We start from the raw sequence: 23,110 nt of genomic DNA, 5'->3' as shown, positions 1-23,110 counted from the left end.
ACAATGGATATTCTCTCAGCACTGCTAGGAAATGGGTGTAAATTGTAGGAACAGAGCAGGGAGGAAATATAAGGTTTGGGGGAGGTGCATCTTGCAGGATCTTGCAAACAATAGGTACTCACTAACTAACTCCCTTCTGCTCCCTTCCCAGTTAGCAAGTAGCTTTAAAGGATTGGCTCAGCTTTTAGAAACCCTCCAATTCTGAAGGAAAAATAAGAACCATCACATCTTACCCAAATAGATAATCAGTGCTGAAAAAGTGACCTACCATATCTAATAACCTTAGCAGTTCCTACTTTGAAAAACAACTACGCTCCTCCCCCTCTCCCCAAAAAAAGGAATGTTGTGTCTGTAACAAGGAGTAAAGATAAAAGAGTGAAATCCCACAGGATCCTAACTTGTTTTGCACTTCTCCGCAGAAATGTAAGCATGTCCTCGTGAAAGGTGACATGCTTTGAAAACCCAGGCAGACCACATGTTGTATGGAGTTAGAGAACAGAAGAACACATTTCACAAGAAAGCCATGGTCTGATAGCTCAGGGTTTACAAACATTTCACAATTTGCCATTACCGTTTCCAGTGGAAGCACCAGGATTTTGGTTTGCATGATGAATCTGCTCAAGCGATAAATTCAAGCAAGAGTAGAATTTATTAATGTCTTCATAAACACACCCCATCACAGTGGGTACGGTCTCTACAGAACTGGATTTTGATGTGGTTCCTGCATTTAAGAAGTATATACTATTTTCCTTTTCCATTCAATAAAACCATGTCCTCAGGATCCTGTGAATCCCAAGCACTGGAGATTAAAAAGTATAAAATACTGACCCTGCCCTCCAGGCACTCACAGTGGCTAGTGTTCCAGTAAGCTCCTTTTCTCCTAATTCTCTATTTACATACTCACTTACTAGCATGAATTCATTCTAGCACAGCCAGAACATTTTCATGCCATAAATTATACTATTATTTCTTCTCTAAACAAGCATTTTGTTAACAATTGTATAAAGCAACTGGTTGGTTCAGAACTGTGCAGGACTGAATTAATTTAAATGTAAAATGTGTCCTAATGAACTCAAACAACCATCCCATATTTATGGAAATCTATGCCTCTGGGGCAACACCCTTCAGAGGGTTAGAACCTACAAAATCCTGGGGGCGGATGCTCAGTGCCTCTCAAGTAGGAAAAGGGAGTTGTGTCATTCAGCTAAAAGAATGAAGAATGTTTAACTTAATAGGCTTGGAGGATTGAATTCTACACTTAGAGGAATCTTTTTTTTTTAAGATTGATTTATTCATTCATTCATTCATTCATTCATTCATTCATGATAGAGGTAGAGAGAGGCAGAGACACAGGCAGAGGGAGAAGCAGGCTCCATGCCGGGAGCTGGACGCAGGACGCAGGACTCGATCCCAGGACTCCATCTCAGGACTCCATTCCGGGACTCCAGGATCGCGCCCTGGGCCAAAGGCAGGCGCCAAACCGCCGAGCCACCCAGGGATCCCCCATTTAGAGTCTAAAAAGTAAAGCAGCCACTGTGCCTGAAATCTTGTATGTTTGGATTTATAATTCCAATACCTCTACTCCCCTCGAGTTGAGTACTTAAAAAGAACCTTCCAAGTAGCATTTTCCTAAAATACCAGATGTAATTACATGTCTACTATGTTGATCTGGGATAGTTAACTGTGGAGTATCACGGCATCCCCTATTTGCTGGTATAGATAAGAGTCAGAGAACCGGGGTACAGTCTGTCATTGTCACCAAGGTGTGCGCGCCATTGGGCAAGTCACTTCACCTGTGTAGGCTGATAGACTGCAAAATCTTATTTTAAAAAAAGGAAAGAAATGCAATCTTTTATCTCAGAAAGAATAGAGAAAGTCAACTGTCAATTTTGTGTCTTGATATATTTCTAGAAACACAGTTTCCTCTAAACATGGGGATGAGAGTTTTCTAAAAGCAGATTAAAGATCCTCTTAACCCGGTGACTTTTTACAGACGTGCATAAAGCAGAGGTAAACCATATCTTCTTCTGAATTTTACAAAGGAACAATCGTGATGCCTATGTTTACCCCAAAGGAAAATATAAGATTGTCTAAAAGACGGGAAAACAGAAGTGAACATATTCTCTTTGGGATAATCATTTACATTCTTTCCAGCCTCGCACTGAACTACTGGCTCTGTAAGAAGTACATATTTTCTTTTCTCCTACATCTGCCCTTTGAATAACAGGTTTGAGCTTCTCCAGCCCCACCCCATCTTTTAAATCAGCCAAAGAACACTGCTACAACTGACCAAACAGCGCTGGAATCTGCCAGGGAAGGGAAAGCAAATCTTCAGTAAGTGCCACCTGCCAACCACCACCCCCCTCCCAAGCAACCCTGAGCCCACACTCCCATCAAGTGAGCCCCTCCAGCTCTCCCCTCCACAGTCACACCCTAGTAAGGGATGCAATGTGATGTTATCAGACCAATTTTCTCAGTGACTAAAAATTTACAGAGCAGGATCTAAGCAAGAAATAACAAGATAAGCTTCCTGCTTGACTAACTTAAAAACCTATCACTATTAACTTTAAAACATTCATTGGGTTTTCTGAAATTTCACTTACAGGCCCATATCCACCAATAAAGTTCAGAAAGTGCAAGAACTTGAGATTTTTTTAAATATACTTTTTCTAAATACTGGAGAGTGAAAAAAGCAGAAATCTTTGACCAATCATCCCTGGTTTTCTGTACAGGAATAATCATAAACACCAATGAACACCTAAAACTGAAGTAGGTGAGACTTTGGGATGTCTGGAGAGATGAAACCCAAGACTATTTCCAGGGGAAAATAATAGAGAGCTATCATTTATTGAGCACCTACTATATGCCAGTATGCTGAGCGCTAGATATACATCTACATAACTAAACCTCAGAGAACCTAAGAAGCAAGGTAATGTAACTGAAGATCTCATTTCTTTGCCTCATTCTGCAGGTAATGAAACTGAAGATCAGTGAGGTTGGACACCTTGGCCAAGGTCATGCCGTCAGTCAACTGGAGAGTGGGGATTTGAACCAGTCTCACTTACTCCAAAGCCCAAGTGCTTAATTCTTGTGCAAAAAAAAAAAAAAAAAAAAAAATGGTACACTTCTCATCCCCAAAGAAGTGTTTCTTTTCAAAAACCACACCTTCCATTAGAAAGATAAAACATCCCAGAGTAAATATAGAGCCTTTTCCGACAACTGCCAATTCTAAATCTTTAAACTAAAATCGATTTTTTAAATAAAAGTGTGGATTAAGATGTCTGACTGTAATAACCCCCAGCCATCTGATTCCCATCTACCTGCCTATCTGCAGCTGCACCAAAGCGCATCTACTAATTCCCCGGGGCTCTGAACCCCGCACAAGTTAAAGCTTCATCCTCAGTGCCTAAGAACTATTTTTCAGAAATTATGCCAAAGCCATGGGCGGTTTTAGTTACTGGGCACTTCAAACTACATGACCATACAGATTTCGCTAAATAAGTCCTATTGTTTTCAGTCCCAAACATAAAACAACAGATATCCTGTAATTCTACAAGTCGAAAAACTGCAAACGGAGTAAGTACACTTTCTGGTGGTTAAGAAGATGATTCGGTTTGGTTAAGAAGATGGGTTTGTTTTCCTCTCGTGGTCGGACAACAAATGAAGAGAGAAACAGGAGGAACACCAGCCTCCTCCCCAACCCAACCGGGAGAGCACAGCAGCTAAACACTATGTATTTACACCGACTGCTTGAAGCAGCCTTTCTAGCCCTTTGCACGCCAGCAGGCACACTCAGCAGGTGTCCCGGAGTGAACTGGCCGCTGCCGTCCCCGACGGTTGCAGAGCCCTCGAGGATGTGATCTGGGGCTGGTTAGTTTTTAACTCGGGTTTGAAATCCTGGACCGAGTGCGTCAAGCCCGGGGACCTGGGGGGAGGCCGCCGACCCGGAGCAGAGGGCTCGCCGGGCGCGGAGGGGGCCGTCCCGCACCTGGGGGTGCGCCCCGCCCCGCCCCGCCCGCCCGCGCCCGCCGGCTCCAGGTAACTCACCAGGATGCCCATCACGTCGGTCCAGAGCCGGGAGAACGCCTCGGACATGCCGGCGCGCCCCTCGGGCTCGGGCTCGGGCTCGGGGTCGGGCTCGGGGTCGGGCTCGGGCTCGGGCTCGGGCTCGGGCTCGCGCCCCGGGCCGGCCGCTCCCGCGTCCTCCATGGCCGCGTCCCGCGCGCGCGCCGGCCGTGCGTCCCGGGCCCCCGAGCGCCCTCGCTCCGCGCCCGCGCGCCGCCGCCCCCGCCGCCGGTCCCCGCCCGCCGCGCCCGCGCCCGCGCCCGCGTCAGCCGGCCGCGCCCCCGCGCCCCCGCGCCCCCGCGCCGCACGCCCCGCCGCCCCGGCCGCCCCCGCGGGGGCCCCGCGCCGGCGCCTGCACCTCGGCTCCCGGGGCGGCGGGCCGCGCGCCGGGTAACTCCGCCAACTTTCCCCGCCCGGCTCCCCGGGCCGCGGGGGAGCAGGAGGCAAAGTCCGCACCACCGCGCTGCACGGCGGGGAAGGCGGGAGGCCCGGGCGCCGCTCGGCCGCGCAGAGGCGCCTCCGCCTGGGCCGGGACCGGCTGCCGGAGGCCCGCGGCCCTCCCCGGGCGGCGAGGCTGCGGCGAGGCTGCGGCGAGGCTGCCCGGGCCCCGCGGGGCTGAGCGCCGGGCCTCGGCCCCGGGCGGCCGCAGCTCGGGACCCCTGCGTCGGAAATGAGCTCTTCCAGCCAGCTCCACGGGACTCTCCCCTCGCCGCTGAAGAAAGCGTCTAGCAACAAAAGGTGCTCTGATGTCAGGCTCTTTGCATGGAAATGAGCCACGGAAGGGGCACAGATCGCCTGTTGAAAGAGCCGCCGCGCCGCGCCGCGCCGCGCCTCCGCCCGCCCTGCCCGGGCTTCGCGCGCCGCCCCGGGAACGCGCTCGGCCCCGGGCGCCCCGGACGGCGGGAGCCCCCGGGTCGCCCTGTGCCCCCGCAGCCCGCCCTGCCCTCCCGGGGCCGGCCTGCTGTCAGCCAACACGTGCGAAAAAACAAGTGGGAAAGCTTGGGCGCGAGCCACTGTGGGCCCCGTTTTGACGAGGAGCGGGGAGGGGGGCGCGTCTTGGTGCCCGGGGGCCCACAACGCCCCCCAGCGCTGGGGCTTTCCGCTATTTGGGGGAAATGCGCTCTGGGTTTGAATGGTTGCCTTATGGCGAGGGCACAGGGAAGGGCCATTTCCAAAACTAGGCATCACTGTTGTAACCACTTAGCTATAGCACACACGGGGGGGGGGGGGGGGGGAGGCTGTGTGTCTTTCCAAGGGCAAGAGCCGTGACGGATTTATCTTACGAGGCATATAGCCCGGTAGAGGTATTTATCCTCTTGGGATTCGTTCTTTAAAAACCACTCAGAGTTTTCCCTGGGAGATGACAATACACCTGATTTGATGATTGATCACTTGGTGAAACAGTTAAGAAACTCCAGGAAACAACCCCCGTGTTAAAGGGCTGAGTAGTCCCCCCCCCCCCCAAAAAAAGGCAGGCGAGATGCTCCAGGGAGAGAGCCCTTGCTTGTTTTAGAGGCCTCTCGTGGTTTTTGTTTTGTTGTGTTGTGTCTTTCCTTCTCAGTCCACAGGGGAAAAAGGCGGGGAGATAAGAGCATGTCCTCGAAATCCCCCTACTCAAAAGCAGTAATTACTGGGAGCACCTATCAATGCCAATGGATGAATAGCCCCTACCAGAAAGTTCAAAACTGAAAAACTTTTCCAAAAGTAATTAAATTTGGAAGTATAATCCCATATGGCAATATTTTTGAAAGAAAAAGAATGAGAAAGTTTCCCCTGGAGAGTAGGGAAGCATCATGGTGAAGGGTGGAAAGTGCCGGACACTGAGTCAACCTGACCATGCCTGTGCTTTCCTGGGTTGATGCGGGAGGTATACCAGATGTGTGCTCTAAGAATCTGGGAACCCCAATAAATTCAGCGACAGTAGTCGTGGGCTTTATGTAGAATATCATTATTATCACATCTATAGAGACATGAAAAGCAAATGATGGAAAAAACTGAAAACCACCTTTTAGAGTTGATTTTACTAGTGTATTTAAGAATGTCAGTGTGTTAACCATGTAGGACTTTACTAAATTCAAGAAAATACATAGAACCACGCCAGGTCTGCCAGGAGGCAGCTTGTTCTCCACATAAATACTTTCCTGCCAAGTGACTGAGCAAGAAGCCAACCAAGCAGGGTGGCAGGGGCTGAGTTGGAGGAAGGCTAAGTCTCCAGCACCAATCGTGACTCTTCTTGATTCATCAGACAACCTAGGGGCAAAGCATTTAACCTTTCCACGCTATGGTTGCCCAATCCTAGATGTGGCAAGGCCTCACTAATTGCCACCCGACTCCTCAGAGGTGATAATATAATTCAGGGCCATCCAAAGATAGGTACTTTTTAATAGCAACGTCTATGCACCATCAATATAATTAAACCTTAGCCAGCATTTTGGCACTTCTAGAAATCCACTTATCCTAGATATTGAAGTTTCTTTTCTCCATGCTTCCTAGTAAATGTATAGGAAAATGAGGTAAGTAATATTTGGCGGGGTTGGGAGGGGGGACGTTGATTCCTATCATTTTGCTGTCTATAGATAACTAAGGACTTTTGAGGAGTCACTCTTCAACTTCTATAGCATGAATAATTTTGTCGAGCATTTTAAAAATTAACCTCTTTACCCTCAACTTCATATTGTGTATACTCAAAATGAGTCCGATTACTTCCCTCAAATTTGAGTCTTTTCTCCTTTAATTAATGTCAATCTTTACTTTCCAAAATTTCTTTAGGGGCTTTTTAACAAAATGTAAAAGAAGGATCATCATCAACATCATGAGCATCATCATACTATTTCAGATCCCATACAGTCCCGTTTACTAAGAGCTTTTTATAATAGACTTACATCTCATGATAGCAGGAAAGCATTTTGGAGGTGATCTGAGTGAAATCCCTCATCTCCCAGGTGAAGAAATGGGCTCCAGAAAACTTGAACAACCAGTCCAAGTGAACAGGAGCTACCTGGCAGGATCAGTCAGATTATTTGATTATTTTTAAAGTTCTTTCATCTCCAGCAAAATATATTTGTCCTTACAAAGATCTGCAGGGTAGGCAAGTGTAGATGTGCCACTAATGACGTATCTATGGAAAAATACACAGGAATCCTACTCTCCTCTTTTTCCTTTCCACCCGTCTCTCTCTCACGTAGCTAATTGGAATTGTTACAGTGTTGGTGAATGACTTCCAAGGAAAGAAAAGGATCTAGAAGATTTTCCAAAGTCTAGTGGTGACCCAAAAGTTGACCATGAAATAGATTCTGTGGGTCCTAATAAATATTGCAATGAATGAGAGTATCAGATTGTATTCATAGAGAGTAAATACTGATAATACCTATCTCACTAAGCACTTCCTTGAAAATTAGTCATAGTGTTGCACATATATGTATGTGTCCACATATATATGTACATATATACAGACATATACATACAAGTGTAAATATGGCTTGCTGTGTAAAAAGTGGTTCTTGCTACAAATCAGGATTTTAAAAGGTTAAAAGTCACTAGTCCAGAAATTATAGGGTGTTGCCTGCATTTAGGTCATCATCCTGACATAGGAAGGATAACCAGTCTATTACTTGGCATTAAAGGCAGAGTTTGGAGCAGAAAGCCCAAATATAATGGGGTCAGGACAGCTGGGTTTGAATTTTCACTCAAGTTTTTATGAGCCATTGGGCAAGTTATTTTTTTCATCTGTAAAATGGGATAATTCCACCTATTTAATATGATTGTTGTGAGGTTATCTGCAATAATGAGGGCAATAATTCTCTGTTAATTATAACCTTTCCCCACCTTTCCCCTCCCTTAGCTTTTTCTTCCCCTATCTACTCATACCATGAGGTGAGAGCTATAAGCAGGAAATTTCCTTGTTCATACCTTAATCCACACAAAGGAGTAGTTCTTAGTCTTGGAATGCGGTTGTTGAGAAAAGGGTAGGGAGGTCACCTCTGGCAGGGTGGGGTGATGAGGAGTGATCAGTTTTTATGATCAAGGTAGTAATAACAGCAAGAACAACATCTGTCATTTACTTCACATCTACTCTAGGCTACGCATTATGTTTGACATTTTAAAAACATTTTAGTTAAATGGAGTTTATGATTTTTCACCTTGATCTAACCCTCCCACCCTGCTCATTTCTTATTTCAGTACTTATTATATCCATGTATTTGTCCAAGCTACCAAAGTCAAGAGACCTGCTTGAGTCCTTCCCCTCACTTACCAACACTCGTGTCTAAACCATGGATAAGCCCTGTTGATTCTACTTCCTAGGTACTTGTCAAACTCCTCCACCTCTTTCCATCTCCACTGCCACTGTCTTAGTCATTATTACCAGCACTTCTTGTGATATTTTATCTAGATCACTGCTTCTCAACGTGTAGACTTAAGAACAGAAGCATTGGCATCACCCAGGAACTTGTTGGAAATGTGCATTTTGGGGCCCTGCCTCAAGACTACAGAATGAGACAACCTAGGAGTGGGACCAGCCATCTGTACTTTAATACTCCCCACCCACCCACCGAGGTGGCTGTGATATCTGCTCACTTTTGAGTGCCATTTGGAACAATGGAAATGTCAGAATAAGGGAAAAAAGCACATTGCTGAGGAAATGTGAAGTTTTACAATATAATATACTGAAAAGCCATACCAGGAGATTGCTTTAGAAAAATCAATTGAGGGATGCCTGGGTGGCTCAGTGATAGAATGACCTTTGGCTTAGGGCATGATCCTGGGGTCTTGGGATCAAGTCCTGCATTGGGTTCCCCGAAGGAAGCCTGTTTCTCCCTCTGTCTATGTCTCTGCCTCTCTCTGTGTGTCTCTCATAAGAAAATAATTAACACCTTAAAAAATTAATTGGTAAAAGAAACTGTATTATAAGTGAATGGAGATCTCCAAACTAGACACTTGTTTTTTTTTTTGTTTTTTTTTTATTTACGATAGTCACAGAGAGAGAGAGAGAGAGGCAGAGACACAGGCAGAGGGAGAAGCAGGCTCCATGCACTGGGAGCTGATGTGGGATTCGATCCCAGGTCTCCAGGATCGCGCCCTGGGCCAAAGGCAGGCGCCAAACCGCTGCGCCACCCAGGGTTCCCTGGTTTTATTCTTTTAAGATGTTATTTATTTGAGAGAGAGAGAGAGTGTGTGTGTGTGTGTTGCACACGCATACACAAGCAGGGGAAAGGGGCAGAAGGAGAGGAAGAAGCAGACTCCCTGCTGAGCAGGGAGCCTGATTTGGGGGGGGTTGGGCTTGAACCCAGGACCTAGGAATCATGCCCTGAGCATGATTGAAGGCAGACGCTTAGCACTTAACCAACTGAGGCACCCCGGGTACTTGGTTTTAAAAGGCAATTAAATATTGGAATTAAAATGTATTATCCATAGGATAGACATGCTTTAGGAACATAGCTTCATTTAAATACTTGTTATTTTTAAAAAGACAACACGTATTCTGCAGAGAAAATGTAAGATTAAGCAAAGATTAAGTCTGAAAGATTATAAATAGCCCCATTTATTTTTTACCATGCTGCTTTCTGAAATTGAGCAATGAAAATAGATAAGCTCATTTAATTTTTGCCTACCATCAGCAGCCCTCTCTGGCACTCCAACGCGGGGCATTCCACAATGCCTCAGGGATCTCACTTTAAGGAAAGACTGAAGTGCTACAACATTTTTCCCTTTGACAATAATCCCAAACAATTTTTTTTTTCCATAAATGCCTTAAAGGTGAACCAAGCCCATGCTAAAGCATTACCTGCTTAAAAGCCTCTTCATCTCAAAATACTCAGCAAGAGAGATGAGAAAAGAGCTCAGCAAAAACTAAAGAATTAAAACATAGTGAAGACAGAGACCACTGGTTAGGGAGAGAAGGTAAATAAGCAAAAAAGAGATGCAGGACTATAAATGCTTTTCTCTGCAATCTCTTCTTCCACTCAGATAAGCTATGTTACTAGCCTCACCATTTAGGTTGTCATCTGTGTTGATGCTGTGTAAACACCGAGGTTCTGCCTGGAAATTATTCCATCAGTCATCATGGTACCACGACTGCAATTTCATTTTACATAGTAGGATCAGCCTCAATCATTTCTAAAGCCATGTGTAATTCTAAAATACGAGGATTCTGAACTATTAGGCAAAGCACCTTAAGGACAAGAAGCAAAACAATGCTGGTGGGCTGCCACTACTGAATCCACAATGTTGATGGCAAAGAACTAAAAGACTTTAATTCATAAAATTACTTCTGGGGACAGCTGGGTGGCTCAACCGTTGAGCCTCTGCCTTAGGCTCAGGGCGTGAACCCAGGATCCGGGATCAAGTCCCGCATTGGGCTGTCTGAGGAGAACCTGTTTCTCCTTCTCCCTCTCCCTCTGTCTCTGTCTTTCTCTCTCTCTCTCTCTCTGTCTCTGTCTCTCATGAATAAATAAATAAATCTTTAAAAATAAAATAAAATTACTTCTGAATTAATATGAGAACAGTGTCTCTCTCTGGTTATATGAGAGCAACCTTGATACCTAAGAGAGGAAAACAGGAAACATCCAGAGGAATCATACTCCTTCATATGTCTTTTTATCTTAGAAGAGTGTTAAGAAGGAAAAAAAAAAAAAAAAAAGGAATGTGCTAATAAGAGACCAGAGATTATGTTAAATATTTCCAAATTATGCAAGGAAAGGCTTAAAAGCACAGCTGGGATGTATCATCCACCAACCAAACCGCCTCATCCATCTTGTCTATTTTATAAACTTTACCTTATAAGAATGCCTACTTGGCTGTCCCTATTGCTTAAACACACTTGTGAAAAATAAATTTTTCCATTAAATTGAAAATCTCTACTTAAAACTGTTGCTGTGCTTCTTTGAAGTTCCATAATATTATGTATTGGGGACAAAAGATTCTCACATAATTAATCCTGGTAACCGTAAGAAGACTATTACAATCTTATCTGGAATTGAAGTATTAGCCAAAATACTTCGCTTGAACAACCACCAAAAATAACTTATGATTGCAGACACTTCCATATGACTATTTAAAAAAGAGGAGAGCCCTGAGCTGTGTATCAGCATTCTGGAAAAAATACTTGTTGACTCATTAAAACAAAGGAAAAGTATGATATCCTTTGACCACTCACTTTTTAAAGAGTCACGCATTTACTATATAAATTACTTGAGGGAGAACCACTGAGTCTTAGATGTAATGCCCAGACTGATATTAACTCTACACGGTTCTGCTTTATTCTGTTCTGTCTTTTGTAAAGAAGCCAACATTTCAGATCACAAGGAGCAAGATTTTAACACTAGTAAAATTTATCATCTAGCTATTATAAAGAAACACTCCCATTCCTGTTCCTGGAAAAAACAAAACAAAACAAAAAAAACTCTCAACTTTCCCTTCAGCTATAAAATTCTATCATTTTAGAATCTTAGAGACGTATATCTTCCTTCTCACGCAATCTGACTCCCCTCTTTTCCATGTATAATAAGTCCTATGGTTTCCCCTCTGTCATTCAAGGCTATTGTCCTCTCTTGGATACTTTATTTCAAATTGCACTTCCTGTGATACACGCACAGGCATGAGTGCATGTGAACACACACACACACACACACACACAAAGGCTCAGTTATCCAAGTTTTTCTGAGCTGCCTCATACAATTGAAGATATAAATAAATGAACTTGGTGAAGAATTCATCAAAAGAGGTGGTGCCCTGGGAATGTCTCAATGAGCTTTTCACATATGGAGATAGAGGTTTAAGTGACAGGACATTGGGGTCATAGCTACTTCTTTAAATAGTGCCTTGGTCAAGCTTAGTGAAACACTTCTCTGTCTAGGGAAGCACATAATATGCTGTGCTTCTATGGTTAGCACTGGCCCAAATAGGTTTGAAATCTAAAAGAAATATTAATATGGGTAAGCAAGCACCAGATTTTCTGCACCATTTTCCCTCTCAAGGAACACAAATATGTTTAAAGGGACAAAAAATGGATTGTCCAGGCGTAATTTTTTCCCTATGCCTTATAAATGAAACAACTAGGTGCTAGCTACTCTTTATCTAATGAATGTTCTCAAAAATCAGATGATGTTGATTCCAATAGCAAAGAGACACTGAACAAAGAACACTTGTTCTAGAAATGAGGTCATTTGGACAGTCTATCCATTAAGAAAAAGCCTATTTTGCTTTCAGAGGTCACCTATGAGGGCAGGAAATCCATCTTTCAGCCAGTGGACTAACATCTGGCCTAAGTCTTCTGGGCTGAAATGTCAATTTCCTGGTCTAAATGGAACACACATGAAAGAAAAAAAGATGAAAAATACAAATCTTCATTTGCTGAAGATTCCTCAACAGTAGCATAGATTATAAAAATTCTCCAAAAAACAGCTATTCTTGCATGATCAAAACTAACAAACAAAAAACAGTGAAATATCTGTCTGAAAATTTTCTTTCTTTCTGTACTAACTACTTAAAGGCAAAATTAAAGGGCTAAAGCTAAATCATAGCAAATCAACCATTCACTGGTAAATCCATAAATAAATCTACTTTAGTCTAGACTAACTCATCACAGTTCATGATGATTCATCCCAGGCTGGGCCAGATTTGCTTTTGTACTGTGGGAGTTGGGGGGGGGGGGGGTGAAAGAGAGAGAGAGAGAGAGAGAGAGAGATCTATTAAATCAACAGAATAAAACTTAAAGAAGAGAAATGGGAAGATATTCAACCGATATCAGAAAATAATCTTTTTTTAAAATATTTATTTATTTCTTCATGAGAGACACCAGAGAGAGGCAGAGACATAAGCAGAGGGAGAAACAGGGTCCTCTCAGGGAGCCTGATGTGGGACTCGATCCCAGGACTCCAAGATCATGCCCTGAGCCAAAGGCAGACGCTTAACCACTGAGCCACCCAGGCATCCCAGAAAATAGTCTTTTAATGCCAGTTAAAAGCGTTATAAAACAGGGCTCCTGGGTGGCTCTGTTGGCTGAGTGTCTCACTCTTGATTTTGGCTTGGGTGGTGCTCTCAGGGTTGTGAGATCCAACTCTACAGCGGGATCAATGCTGGGATTTTCTCTCTCCCTCTCTCTTTGCCCTTCCCCTGGCTTGTGTGTGCTCTCTCTCTCTCAATATATATATCTTTTTTTTAAAAGTGCCATAAATGGGATCCCTGGGTGGCGCAGCGGTTTGGCGTCTGCCTTTGGCCCAGGGCGTGATCCTGGAGACCTGGGATCAAATCCCACATCGGGCTCCTGGTGCATGGAGCCGGCTTCTCCCTCTGCCTATGTCTCTGCCTCTCTCTCTCTCTCTCTCTCTCTGTGTGTGACTATCATAAATAAATAAAAATTTTTTTAAAAAGTGCCATAAACATTTCATGTATAATTCTTCTATTTATACTACTTTTTACACTCTTTGAGAATATTGCATACTTTTGACTAGTCTTTCTCCTATTAGTTTAAATTAGAGAGATTTTGGTCTATTATTCATTTAGTCAGGCAGTCATTCAACAAATACTGATTGAATTCTGATTATGTCTGACATCGAGTTAGGTATTGACAAAAAATAGCCATGGTTTTCAGGAGCATCCAATCTTTTTTATTTTTTTTTTAAGTGAAGGGTTAAACTGTCCAATTAGGTTTGTTTTATAATTAATGGTGATAAGGAGCCTAGAGGAAGGTGAAATTTGGGACAAGGCAATTTTTAAGTTATGCTAGTAATCTAGACAAGAGGTTGCAAAGGTTAATAATACGGGTGCTTTAGCACATGCATATCAGTTCCTGTCTGATCCCACATGGCTTTTCCAGCTTAATTTCTGTTAAAGTCCAACGCAGAATTACTCTGGGAGGCTTCTATATACCTTTCTCCACATTGGATTTTCTATTTTCTGCTTCTCTGTTTTGTTCAGTCTATTCATTTTTCCTGAAATATTCCCGCTCTCTTCCCAGCTTTATTGAGATATAATTGACATCTAACATGGTGTAAGTTTAAGGTGTGTAACAAGTTGATTTGCTCCACTTACATATTGCAAAATGATTATCATCATAACATGAAACTAATACTTCCATCATCATAATGTCACATAATTACCATTTCTCTTTTGTGGTGAAAACATTTAAGATCTACTCTGTTAGCAACTTTCAAATATATAATAGTGTTAGTAACTATAATCCATGCTGTATATTAGATCCCAAAACTTACTTGTCTTCATTTGTAAATGAAGTTTGTACCCTTTGACCAATATCTACCACCCCTGCCCACCACTGTCACCACCATTCTACTCTGGTTCTGAATTTGGCTTTTTTAGATTCTACATATAAGTGATGTCATACGGTATTTGTCTTTCTCTGCCTGACTTATCTGACTTAGCATAATGCCCCCAGGGTCCATCCACATTGTCACAAATGGCACAATTTCCTTTTTTTCTGATGACGAAATAATATTCCATTCCATTTATATTTGTATGTATTACATATTTTACCCATTCATTTGTTGACATATACTTAGGTTGTTTCTACATCTTGACTATTGTGAACGATGCTGCAATGAACATAGGAGTGCAGATGTCACTTTGAGATGTTTTTTTTTTTCATTTCCTTTGGATATATATCCAGAAGTGGAATTGCTAGATCAAATGGTAGTTCTATTTTTAGTATCTTAAAAAATCTCCAGACTGTTTTCCATAGTAGTTGTGCCAATTTACATTCTCACCAACATTTCACAAGGGTTCCTTTTTCTCAAGTATTTTCACTTATTTTTTATTTTTTCGAGAGAGAGAGAGAGAGAGAGAGAGCAGAATCCCCACTGAGCATGTAGCTGATGTGGGGTTGGATCTCATGACTCTGAGATTATGACCTGAGCCAAGACTCGGATGCTTAGCCAACTGAGTCACCTAGGGTGTCCCTCAAGTACCTTTACTTTTTGAAAGAGCCACAAGATATGATGGGTAGTGAAAAAAATGAAATTGGTATAAATGAGAATGGAAAACTGAGAAAGACATAACTTGGAGAACACCAGCATTCAAGAGGATGCTTTAGGGAATGACGCATTGTCTGAGTGAAAGTGGTCTCCCAGGGGGAGGATCATGATGCCACATTGTCAGGGAAGGTGAGAATTATAGGAAATAGAGATCAACAGTGTCCAACATGATGGGAAAGTCAACAGAAGTACCAGCAGAATACTCATTTTGGGAGTCACTGGCAATCTTACTTGGCCGGTGCAATTTCGGCATCAGGGGAAGGAGTAGAAGCTATATTGCAGGGAAGTGAAGAATAATGAAGAAAACTGGATGAAGAAAAATGACAGACAGGTTCATAAGGTCTGAAGAAAGGTTTTGAAGCATGTGAAAGATTTGAGTGAATTTGTGAGTTAAGCAGAAAAGAACTAGTGGAGAAGGAGAGGTTGAAACTTTAAGAGAGGGTACTTCTAGAAGATCCCAGAGGAGATGATGGTGATGATATTAACAATTTACGCTTTTGAGAAATTATTGTTGTTGGCTTCTCTTATTTTGAGACCAAATAGACTACCTCTTTCTTGCCAACACATTTTGTCCTGCCCAGGAATACAACAAAATTGATCTAAGCATTCTATGTAAGAATTATACTCTAGTCACATTTTCCTGTGCTATACACAAACCACCTTCAATAGATTTTAGAGTTTTCACAAAATTCTTTTAAAAACATTTTAAGTATTTCAGTTCTATAAATATTTATGAAATGCCTACTGTGTGCTCAGTATTGGGAATGTGAAAATAAGTCACAGATCCTGATCTTGGTCAGCTTAGTCTAGTGAGGGAGACAGACACAGAAACAAATATTCTCAATCCATTGTGACGAAAGAATGCACAGGTCCTTTATAAACTGAGAGACTGCAGCCTGGAGTCATCATGGAGGACTTCCTGCAAGAGGCATTGTCTGACTTAATAAGTCTTGAAGGACGAGTCAAATTAGCTAGCTAGGGGCTAAATTGGTTTCAGGCTATGAGAGCAACAGGTGCAAAGGCACAGAGAAATAAAATAACAGTATGTGTTGGGGGAACATGAAGCTGTTTTAAGAAATGCTGGAGAGAGAATGGGTGGATCCAAAGCTCAGGGTATGGGGCTGGTCAATCACACTGCACTTTGTATGCTATGAGCTAAAAAGGTTAGTCTTACTGCTCTGGAAGAGTTCATCCTTTGTATTTTGGTGCTTCCTAATTTCCTTTCTGGGAAGATAACTTTCCTTTTACTTTTGAAGTGCACCACAAACTGTGGCCGTCCCTGGGCTGGGTAGGTAATTCCGCAGCTTGCAAAAACAGGGTACACATGAAATGCCCTGGGCACATTAGGGAGGGAGTAAAATTTAGAACACTTCATTAATGTTCAGGTCATACCTGCCCAAAGGCCATGCAGATTTTTTCTTTCTCTTTCCTATATTCGTATATGGGCCACCCCCCTTGATATTTTCTGGCAGCAGCACCAATCAGCTTTATGCAGAGGATCTTGTCCCACATCTCTCCACTGAGTCTGTGATCTGAAGTAGTTCACAATCTCCCTGGCTCTCCGAGTCCTTAACTCTAAAATGAAAGGGGTAAAAGAGATATTTGAGGTCTCTGCCATTTATGACACTCTGTAATGCCAAAGGCAAGGGGCTGGAGGAGGTTGTTTAGGTATGGAAATGGGCTGAACTAATAAGGACTAAGGAAGTAAGGAGGTGCTAAGAATGCCTTTCCTGCTTAGTGCAAGTTATTTACACAATGAATGGGTTATGCCATCTGGAAGATAACACGTATAAGAAAAGGCTTATGTATACATTCTTGATGAGACTAGAGTGTTCCTCAGTTTTCCTTCTAGAAATCAAATTGTGTCTTCGTGAAGGTGGCAATGGAATGTGACTGATATAAGAAAATTATCATTGTAAATTAGTATAAGACTCAGAAATTTGGCAGGATGCATCAAAATCCATAAAAATGTTTATATCTCTAACCCAGTATTTAGATTTCTGGGAATTTATTCTGGTAAATTATTAAATTATTGGGGGGGAAATGAGATGCTCAGAGGCTTATTTTTTTTAATATTGAAAATTTGGAAAGAAGCTTCATATTCCACAAGAGAAAAATGGTCAAAGAAATGATATTGGAAGAATAATATCCACTGATTAAATGTTAAAGAACATGTAATAGCATGGGAAATCCTCTGTATGGGATATTTAACTCTGAAAAATTAGGAGTGCATAGTGAGAAGTGAGAAGTGAGAAGAAAATCTGCAAATAGTCTATGCCATTGTTTCCAGTATTGTAGGAGAAAAATTGATAAATAATTTTTGGATAAATGAATGTAAAATGAAAACTGGTGATGCATGTGGATACTGGAATTTTGAATTAAATTGTCATTGAGGGCAGCCCTGGTGGCCCAGTGGTTTAGCACCACCTTCAGCCTAGGGTGTGATCCTGGAGACCCGGGATCGAGTCCCACATCAGGCTCTCCGCAAGGAGCCTGCTTCTCCCTCTGCCTACGTCTATGCCCCTCTCTCTGTGTGTCTCTCATGAATAAATAAATAAAATCTTTCAAAAAAATAAATTGTCATTGGAAAGTTCTCTATGCCGTTACTCTCTAATGATAAACACAGAGTTAATGTTAAGGCTAATATTTGTTAACTGTTTACTGTGAATGGACACTCTCCTATACACTACATATTTTGAAACACTACCTATTCATCTATTGCCTTCCAAAACATGCCTACCACTTTTCCTCCTCTAGATTCAAGCCTTCATGGAACCAAATTCAATGCTGGCCAGAGACAGTTGTGCTCTAATGGTCTGATGAATGAATGAATGAATATCTCAATGAATGAGAGTGGCAGAGACTGAAGTCCATGCTACTAGTGCCTTAGACCACAAGGTCTCTGATGTGACACCAAGGCAGGAATTCTCACTGTTCACTCAAAGTTAGACTTCTAGATTCTCTATGTAAGATTCTCTTCCAAAAATTGGAAGGATTGAGTTTCTGAGGCTGAAAGACAAAGAGTTCTTCTCAAAACCCAGTCTCAGAAAGTGTAACTTTTTACAATTCTTGAATGCTTCACTGATAAATGATGGGCTATGCTGGGTAAGGTTTACCTATTGTAGCATTTCCAGAAAGGAAGAGGAATGTATTATGACAAATTTTTAAGGAATAGAACCTGAACTGATCCAAGCATCCAATAAAAGCAAGCAGGAGCTGTTGGGAGTCACATTTTAAAAGGTTTTCTCAATATTTCCTCAAAGTTTCTTAATCATAACAAATATTCAGGAACCCTCTCTTTTGGTCCACCCATGGTGTTTAATTTGCCTGGCTTTGCAGGTATGATGATAAACATGGTGTCGCAGATTAACAAGGGCTCTTTATTGGGCTGAGTTTTATCATTGGCTTATGCATGCCTCGGTTTTTTAGAGGCCATTGGAATTGCTTGTCTGCATCCAAGACAAGTATTGAGCCTTTGGCCAGCAATACAAGCAATTTCACCCTTGATTTTTCTTGGATACAGAGTCTACCTTCTTTACTATTCATCTCAGCTTTTCCACCGAGAGAAACTATTTTTGAAGTTGCTCTGTGCCCTTGGCTATTTCTCCTGACTCCTTCCCTTTCTGGCTGACGCAGAACGAAGTTCAGTCAGCCAGGCAGGTGCCACGTCCGATCACCATTATATTCCTCGAGGCACAAACAGCAGTATTTTTAAGCATGGCAATAACAGAGGTTTTATTTCAGTAGCTCATGTGACATAAAGAGCCTCACTTTGAGCTTTCAAGCATATACTCAAGATACACACCTCTCCCCATAATTTTACAATCCCCGCCTGAACCAGAGCTTGGGCACCTCGGAAAAGCAATAATAAATACTACCAACATATGGCGGCTGGGTTCTCCCAGAAATATTTATAACCTGTGAAGGAAAACCAGCAAAACATTTCATAAACCAATGGTGTCAAACACCCACTCTTGCTCTTGGTCTATAAAATAAAATGCCTAACTTTCAATGCCTGTGAGGAGAACAATTCAGAGTCCAAATGCACACTGCCCAGCATTTCTTGAGAGCTTTCTTCTAATCACAGATGCATTCTGGGCAAGCCAATTAATCTGGGCACCATGCCCTGAAGTGGGCAGTGTGCTGCTCGATGTTAATCACAGCATGACATATATCTATGCCCTGTACCCACTTCATTTGTCCCTGGCTGCAAGACATGAACTTTTCCTTGTGCTATTATGATCGTATCCTGTCTAGACTGAAAACAGCTACAGAGCGGCTCCCTTCATATTCATTGAATTAAAAATGAAAGGGCCCGTCTGCTCCATGCTGCCTCCACCGGGGAGCATGGTGGGTTTCCACTCAGCCTCTCCCATCTAAAATGGGAGAAGCAGAGGAAAGACCATGGGAGCTGCCTCCAGCTGGAAAAACCTAGATAAGAGTGAAACGATGGCAAATAGTAAATACAGTGATGTGACTCTAGCGATGTTATATTTTTAAGTAAATCACTTGGAAAAACCATAAAAGTTTTAAATCAAGCTAGGCAGAAGTAATATTCAGACTCTGTTTTTGTTCTAGAAAACATTGGTGTGCCAGGAAATGGGTGAACAAAAGGATGACTGCATCCTCAGAGCCGTGAAGGGGAAAAATCCATTGGCCCATAGCACAAGCACTCAGGAAGGCAGAACTGCTCAAGGGTACGGCAGGTTTTCTCATTTCTGAGATTTTGACAGCCCAACAAGCTCCCATGACCAAGGCAAGACAATCCTTTAGCTTTAAAATAGTTTGAATTTACTCAGTCAATGCATCAGAAAAAAACCCCCACAACTGTCCACTTAAGGATTCATCCAAGGATCCAAAGATTCACACACAGGCTTTGGCTTCAGACCTACCAAGCTGAACTTTCAAGCCTTACTTTCTTCAGTTATAAAATAGGGTTAAATAAGTAAAAATAGGGACACCTGGGTGGCTCAGTAGTTTAGCGCCTGCCTTTGGCCCAGGACATGATCCTGGAGTCCCAGGATCAAGTCCCACATCAGGCTCCCTGCATGGATCCTGCTTCTCCCTCTGCCTGTGTCTCTCTGCCTCTCTCTCTCTCTCTCTCTCTCTCTCTCTCTCATGAATAAATAAATAAAATATTTTTAAAAAGTAAAAATAAAATAAAACTCAGTTAATGATAATGTCTATGACATACATTGATCAAAGGAATAAATGAGCTAAAGAACTTGACACTATGCATGGAATATAATAAATTATCAATAATAATATTGCTAATAATGTTACTTTTAATATTACACAGAAAAGCACTTAGTACAATACCTGTCATAAAGGAAGCCCTGAATGAGTGATAACATTGGCTATTAAAATTTTCATTTCAATTCTGTTTAATACTAATGATAAATACTAGCCCACTTAGTCACTTGAATGCTGCAGATCATTAAGTGTTTTTTTTAAATCATCTATACTTTTGTTCATTAATAGACTTGGATTTACAGATGTCAATTGACAGACAAATGGATAAAGATATTGTATGTATATGCAATGGAATATTACTCAGCCATTAAAAAGAATGAAATATTGCCATTTGCAATGACATGGATAGAACTAGAAAGTATTATGCTAAATGAAATAAGTCAGTCAGAGAAAGACAAATACCATATGATCTCACTGATGTGGAATTTAAGAAACAAAACAGAAGAACATAGGGGAAGGGGGAGAAAAATAAAATAAGAAAAAGAAGGAGGTAAACCACAAGAGACTCTTAACTCTAGGAAACAAACAGGGTTGTTGGAGGAGAGGTGGGTAGGTGGATGGGGTAACTGGTTGATGGGCATTAAGGAGGGCACATGGTGCAATGAGTACTGGCTGTTAGGTGCAAGTACCACTAAATTCTACCCCTGAAACTACTACTACACTATATGTCAACTAAATAGAATAAAATAAATTTAAAAAATTTTAAAAATAGACTTGGGAGCTTCAGAGAGAATAAGGTATTATAAACACATCTTCTCTTTCTAGTCCCTCCTCTTGAGCTAAAGGACACAGTAATGGTCCTTAGGGAGAAGAGAGAAAGAGAATAGTAAGACATTTATTTCCAAAATTTGTTTGAGGGCCTAAAATGAAAATGTATGCTATTGATTACAGGAAAATGACCATGAATGTCTTAGAAATAACCCTTAGACTCAGGCACAATATAATATACTCAGGGGGCACTGTAAATTCCTCATTACCATATAAATTGTTTTCAAGCCTGATCTAATAGGATATGATTAATAATTGGGATTTGTTTTCTTCCAAGAAGCTGAATATTTGAAGAGAACCCAATACAGTGTAAAAGACCATTTCCAAATCAAGTAAGTGTTTTCTGCTTTGTTTCGTATAAATAAAAATATTCTAATTAGCGCATAGAATCCTCATAGATGCTGAGTGAGGAAGTACGTGGCTGTAGTCTTGGCATCGCATGTGTTCACTACAGGAAGTGGGGCCGCATGTACTCACCATATGGCTTATGAAATGAGAATTGCAAAAATTACGGCTGCACAGGGACAGGCCTTCTGACTCCGTGTTGTTTATATGCTGATTAGAATACCTGGTAGGCTCCAAGGACTGCCTGAGCTACTTCCCAGCCCTTTCACTTCCTCTCTAGACCATTTCTGAGAAGCACAAGCTCACTTCTGGTGTAAATTTAATGCAACCTGAATTGCTTTGGAAAATCTGGACAGGAAAACACTGGGCTTATGCTAAAGGTAATTTTCAGAGGAACAAAGTTTCCTTGTTGAGGTTGTCCAACATTCAGAGCTATGCAAGGGAGAGGGAAGGATTGGCAAGTTAAGGGAAATAAAACCAGCAAAATAAGGCCTTTGATTAGGACCTAACACAATGTGCTCTGGCCAGTTGACACAATTACAGTTCTCCCTCCTCCACCAGAGCAGGTAGCAGTTTCTGATTCTGCTGCCTACCCTAAACCAGGGATGCAGCTGTACGCACAGCCACTGAGGCCCTTGTCAATTAGAAGCAACATTAAAATGACATCCCATCTGCTCTACAAATGTCAAGGAGCTTGTGCCACCTGTTGAGGGATTGTAGGGACAGTAGAAGGGCAAAGAGTCTCGACACAGGTTTATCTATTTATATAAACAAAGAGCCACTTCATTCAATGTTCTGCTTCTACCCCACCCTCTATTTCCCTGCTTTGCCAGAAATCTTTCAAATAGCTTTGCAGTGGTATTTTGCACCCAGAAGAGAGTTAGCTGTTTTTAAATACCAGGCCCCAAGAAGCACAGGCCATTGAGAAACATGCACTATACCTCAAATAGTAGACAAAACAACAGCTTTAGTTATTCTTGAACCATTTTCCCCATGCCTTCAACAAGGAAGTGTGAAGAAAGACTGCAGCCAAGAGGTTTTAAATTTGAGCTTATGATGAATTTTCCTCAGGGTAAATCTAAGACACTGGAATGGGGGAGGAGGGGTTTATACAAGCTCTTTTCCAAAGACCGGGACGTTAGGATAGTGTGTCCGAATCAGGACGTCACGTCCGCCTATGTGAGCTTCCACCGGGCCCCTGATGATGCGGTTTCCCTACACAATATCCAAGCCCAGCTTGGAGGATTGGCTCAAAAGGTCCCCTGCCACGAATTCCCATGACCTGTTTTGGGAGGGGGTGATGAGGGACATTTCTTTCTGGTTATCAAATTGGCTTGTTTCCTCAATCACTCCGCATCTTACTGGATCTCTGTCGGCTGACACAGATAAAATCAAAAGCCAACTCTCCTGGAAGGTTTTTTATGTTTTTTTTATGTTTTTATTTATTTATCTGAGTGATTTATTATTTATTTGAGAGTGAGCACAAGCAGGGGGAGCGGCAGAGGGAGATGGACAAGCAGACTCCCCACTGAGTAGGGAGCCCGATGTGATGAGGGGCTCCATCTCAGCACCCTGAGATCATGACCTGGGCCCAAGGCAGACATTTAACAGACAGAACCATCCAGGCGCCCCAGGAAATGAATATTTGTAAAAGCTAAAAAGCTTGCCTAAGGTCATTCACCCAGCTTAAAGTG

The 23,110-nt window shown here is 42.3% G+C and overlaps 1 protein-coding gene across 6 annotated transcripts in view; it reads right to left on the bottom strand.

The window, feature by feature from the left end:
• Positions 1-23,110, bottom strand: part of SASH1 (SAM and SH3 domain containing 1) — a 314,852-nt gene that overhangs the window by 191,835 nt on the left and 99,907 nt on the right. For 4 of the 6 annotated variants that reach the window (XM_077896434.1, XM_077896436.1, XM_077896435.1 and 1 more), the window contains exon 1: positions 4,048-4,224. The exons of the other annotated variants lie outside the window; for them this stretch is intronic. In XM_077896434.1, coding sequence (XP_077752560.1) covers positions 4,048-4,209 — 162 coding nt within the window. In that variant the 5' untranslated portion in view covers positions 4,210-4,224. Of the gene's footprint in view, positions 1-4,047; positions 4,225-23,110 lie in introns of those variants that run through there. 6 annotated transcript variants of the gene reach the window in all.

This window comes from Canis aureus, chromosome 1 (assembly GCF_053574225.1).
Source record: "Canis aureus isolate CA01 chromosome 1, VMU_Caureus_v.1.0, whole genome shotgun sequence".
Classification (NCBI taxonomy): domain Eukaryota; kingdom Metazoa; phylum Chordata; class Mammalia; order Carnivora; family Canidae; genus Canis; species Canis aureus.
Note: the sequence above shows the minus strand (reverse complement) of the source record. Positions and strands in the feature narration are given on the sequence as shown.